The sequence below is a fragment of the Adiantum capillus-veneris genome, chromosome 22 (assembly GCF_014529385.1).
Source record: "Adiantum capillus-veneris isolate H3 chromosome 22, ASM1452938v2, whole genome shotgun sequence".
Taxonomy (NCBI): domain Eukaryota; kingdom Viridiplantae; phylum Streptophyta; class Polypodiopsida; order Polypodiales; family Pteridaceae; genus Adiantum; species Adiantum capillus-veneris.
The window spans coordinates 6,973,190-6,977,119 of NC_140952.1; the positions used below are offsets into that span (position 1 = coordinate 6,973,190).

Below are 3,930 nucleotides of genomic sequence, written 5' to 3' on the forward strand. Positions count from 1 at the left end.
TCCCATCGTAGCCATCTTTGTGAGTACCTCAGTTTTAGATATAAATTTCTTGACTAATATCCCTTTTGTGTGAATAGAAAAGTTGTACGGTTTAGAAAAGAGACGGGTTTTTCTTATAAGGACATCTCATTCCCACGATGTATCATTGTACAAGTTTATCCACTGAGATTTATCTTAATGAAAATTTTGTTTTACATCCCATCTCTGTGCATAAGTATTGGTTGTAAATTTTAAGTTGAGTTCTTTTAGTTTTACTTTAATTTCGGTGATTCAATGGTAGTTCTTTAATTTTTTCGGGTGAATGTGTCAACTTTAAAAGTAATCAAGTCTTAGAAAGTGGTATGCAAGACTGTAAAAGTGCCCAAGTTTAGTTTTCTATTCATTTTCTCTATTGATTTTACTTTGAAATTCAATTTTAAGTACTGTTCTATTAGCAGCTATATGTTTTTTGTCCACGTTTTAGACTTAGATGTCCTTTATCTAGAAATATGAATAATGAGATTTTGTTTGTTTTATGGTGACTTGTGACCATCCTTTCACTAGACACTATTGGTATTTAGTTATCTACATGAATGTGTTAGCTACAAGAGTTATTGGTTGTCCTAAACTCTTGACAGAATTTTTTGTGGGGTTTAGAAAATTGCGGAAGCTTTAGAATTTCAAGACAAGTACACACAACGAACCACTAATTGAATGAAAACATAGAGTACTTCAAGACAATGACAAAGAGTAGTGTAAGTAAAGAGATGAAACTGTAAGATGGTAAAGATTGTATTGCATTAATCAAGTACATGAGCCCACTAGCTTATCATATGATTTGTCTACATAAGTGTTCCGTACATGGAAAAAAGAGCTAGTCTCTCAAGTCTTGCTCCCACCACCATAATGAAGGGACCCTCCCTTTTCATTATATTACTCCACTTTTTTGGTCCCTTTTGTCTTGCCATTCATTTGAAGCACCTTCTTGTGTTGTAACTCTAGTAGACACCTTTAACTAATTCTTGGTTGTTGAGGTTTGGTTCCACACTTGAATGTCCATCTTGGCTTGGTTAATTCTTGATCTGCACGATCCACTAAGTGATTGATTGTATCTCCATGAGGGCTTGACTATTCAAATATTGCAAGCATGAAATTCTATGTCGTTAACTTTTGCATACACCTTCTGCAAAATCAAACATGAACACAAAGATGTACAATATCAAAATATAAATACAATGTGAGCTAAAAGAAGAGATGATTAGCAAATAATCCTCCCATATTCAAAAGAAAAATATCCAATAAGTCATTCATGGAAAAAATACACTAACCACACATGCTTTGTAGAAAGTAGCACTTATCTAAGGATCCTTTTCCAACACTAAAAGTGTGTGACCCTTGATAAACCTTACACCCCTTGCATTCCATTGCATTGGAGACATTTACAACAGATGTTTACTCCATTGTAATCCTTTGGTATGAGCTAGCACACTCTTGCATTGGCACCATGTACAACAGATCTTTACTGCATTGTTATCCTTTGGTAGCTATGACCAAGCATACTTCCACTAGAAATTACTTGCATAGCTTGCATAGTGCATAGTTCACAGAGAGAGAGAGAGAGAGAGAGAGAGAGAGAGAGAGAGAGAGAGAGAGAGAGAGAGAGAGAGAGAGAGAGAGGTTTCCAGCAACTGTGAAAAAAGATGCTGCAATAGGAAAGTTGATATTGCACATCAAGAAAGAGGTTATGAAACTCCAAAGCGAGATGCAAGCTTGGGAAGAGAGTGAAAGTGAGCTAGGGAACCTTGATTAAGGAAGGAGATGTTGGATGTAAGGAGAAAGATGTTGCATATTTGGAAGGATATGTTGGAGCTATGGGGAAAGAAGTTGCAGATCTAGAAGGGGATGTGGGAGCTATGGAGAAAGAGGTTGAAGAAATGGAAGAAGATGTTGGAGCTATGGAGAAAGAGGTTGTAGACCTTGAAGAATATTTTGAAGCTATGGAGAAAGAGGTTGCAAATCTAGGAGGAGATGTTGTAGCTACGAAGAAAGAGGTTGCAGGTCTAGAAGGAGATGATGTAGCTATGGAGAAGAGGCTACAAATCTAAAAGAAAACGTTACATAGCTAAAATGATGTGTGGTAGGCTAGTTTACAAAAAGGTGCCCTAGCATAAAGAATAGGAGGAGAGAGAGATTGCATGACATTTTAGAGAGAGACTAGGGATAAAGATTATAGATCCTCACTTTTTGGAAGTTGAGGGGGGGGGGGGGGGGGGGGGAGAGAGAGAGAGAGAGAGAGAGAGAGAGAGAGAGAGAGAGCTTGGGACACTTTTGGAGGATGATAAAGAAGAAGAGAGAGAAGACAAAGAGGGAATAAGAGAGGAAAACTTTTAATTTTTGAAAACTAAAAAAGTACTTTTTGGGGGAGAGTAACTCCAAACAGATCTTGTAAAATCTGCATATACTTTTATGAAAAAAAAAGTTTTTTTATATAGGCATGTCTATGCTATCTACCCCACCATTCTAGCCTTTGGTCAAAGCTTGATTTAGTTTTAAGTATTTCCTTGAATTGCTAAATAAAGAGGCCCTCCTTTACCCCATTCTCTTCCTAATGCCAGCCTTAGATAGCCAAGGAGATTGGTGTGTTAAATAGTTGTGACAGTACCTTGTTACCTATTCCCATTCCAAGTCTTGTGTTGCTTTTTTACATTTCCAAACTAACTCGTTCTTTAGACCTCCAAGTTTTAGGTTTGTCGACCACCTAGGGGAAAGAAGCTTATCATACATCTCAAGCCCTTTCCATTGGCCCCCTTGCAAGCATATTTTGACATTGTCCATCATGGCCTTTGTCATAATGGCGCATGCTTGGTCTTGATTTGTGATTTCAACCATGATCTTGGCACATTATGCCTCCGCATGAGTACTATAGTTATAGATTTCAAGACCACATTTCTCAATAGGTCTTGCTACACACATTAGTATAAACATTGCAATTAGTAGAAAGATCCTCTTTCAACAACATATGGTGTTCATGTTTGGTGCCCAAAAGGTAGGAGAAATTCTTGCGTCCGTAAAATCTGTCATCCTGCCTCTTGTGGACTATCATAGATCATTTGATGTGCATATTTTTATTTTGTTATAGATTGCAATTTAGTAAACATTGTTGTCTAAATATTTTTAAGAAAGAAAAAGAAAGAAACGTGTTGTCACTTTGAAATTGTTTCAAAGGAGGCCCAAATTATGCCAAATGTCAAGTTATCCTCTCTTTTTTGGAGAGCCTGGTGAGGATGCCGAGTTATTTCTAGCAAAATTCAAAATGGCTTGTTGCATAAAAGAGTGATAGGAGATGAGGAATGCTTAGAAATGTTTGAGGTAGTTCTAAGGAAGGATGTTAGCACTTGGTTTTCCTCTCTGTCTGAGGAAGTTAGAGAGAGCCATAGGGAGGTTCTAGATCACTTCAACCAATATTTTTTCAAACCCCATTCAAAAACTCTGGCAAGACATTGTTTCTAACAAGTTAAAAGACCTAGACAACTACTACACCTACAAGCAGGAGTTTCTACATCTTTGGGCTATATGAGTAAGGAACATTGCTAACCCTGGGGATGGTGCAAAATTTTTAAAGAAGGAGAGGTTTATAGCAGCCTTATTTTCCACACTCAAGGTAAAAGTTGAGGCAAGTCCACCTGCTACCTTTGATGCCGCTAAAACTAAGGCTGCCTTGAAGTACAGGAAATTGAAGTGCATTTAGGGAGAGCTTCTAGTAGAAGGTCCTAGACCTAAGGAGACGACACAAGCATCAAAATCTAAACAAATGCCCAAGGTAGTAGCCAACGTAATTGAAAAGTTGAATGAATCTTTAAGAAACCTATCAATTCACTTTGCACAAGTTGTAGGTCCCAAGGGACAAACAAAGAAAGCTGAGGAACAAGAGGCATGACCCAGGCAAGTATT

At 37.6% G+C, this 3,930-nt stretch overlaps 1 protein-coding gene across 1 annotated transcript; it reads left to right on the forward strand.

Moving 5' to 3' along the window:
* Positions 1–1,850: 1,850 nt before the first annotated feature.
* On the forward strand, positions 1,851–2,084 carry LOC147428878 (uncharacterized). The gene has a single exon (XM_086494902.1). The coding sequence runs from the start codon at positions 1,851–1,853 to the stop codon at positions 2,082–2,084; it is 234 nt and encodes a 77-aa protein (XP_086351028.1).
* Positions 2,085–3,930: the final 1,846 nt, after the last annotated feature.

Bases quoted from the DNA above. Each gene is read 5' to 3' on its own strand.
- LOC147428878 (XM_086494902.1), top strand. From the start codon at position 1,851: ATGGGGAAAGAAGTTGCAGATCTAGAAGGGGATGTGGGAGCTATGGAG.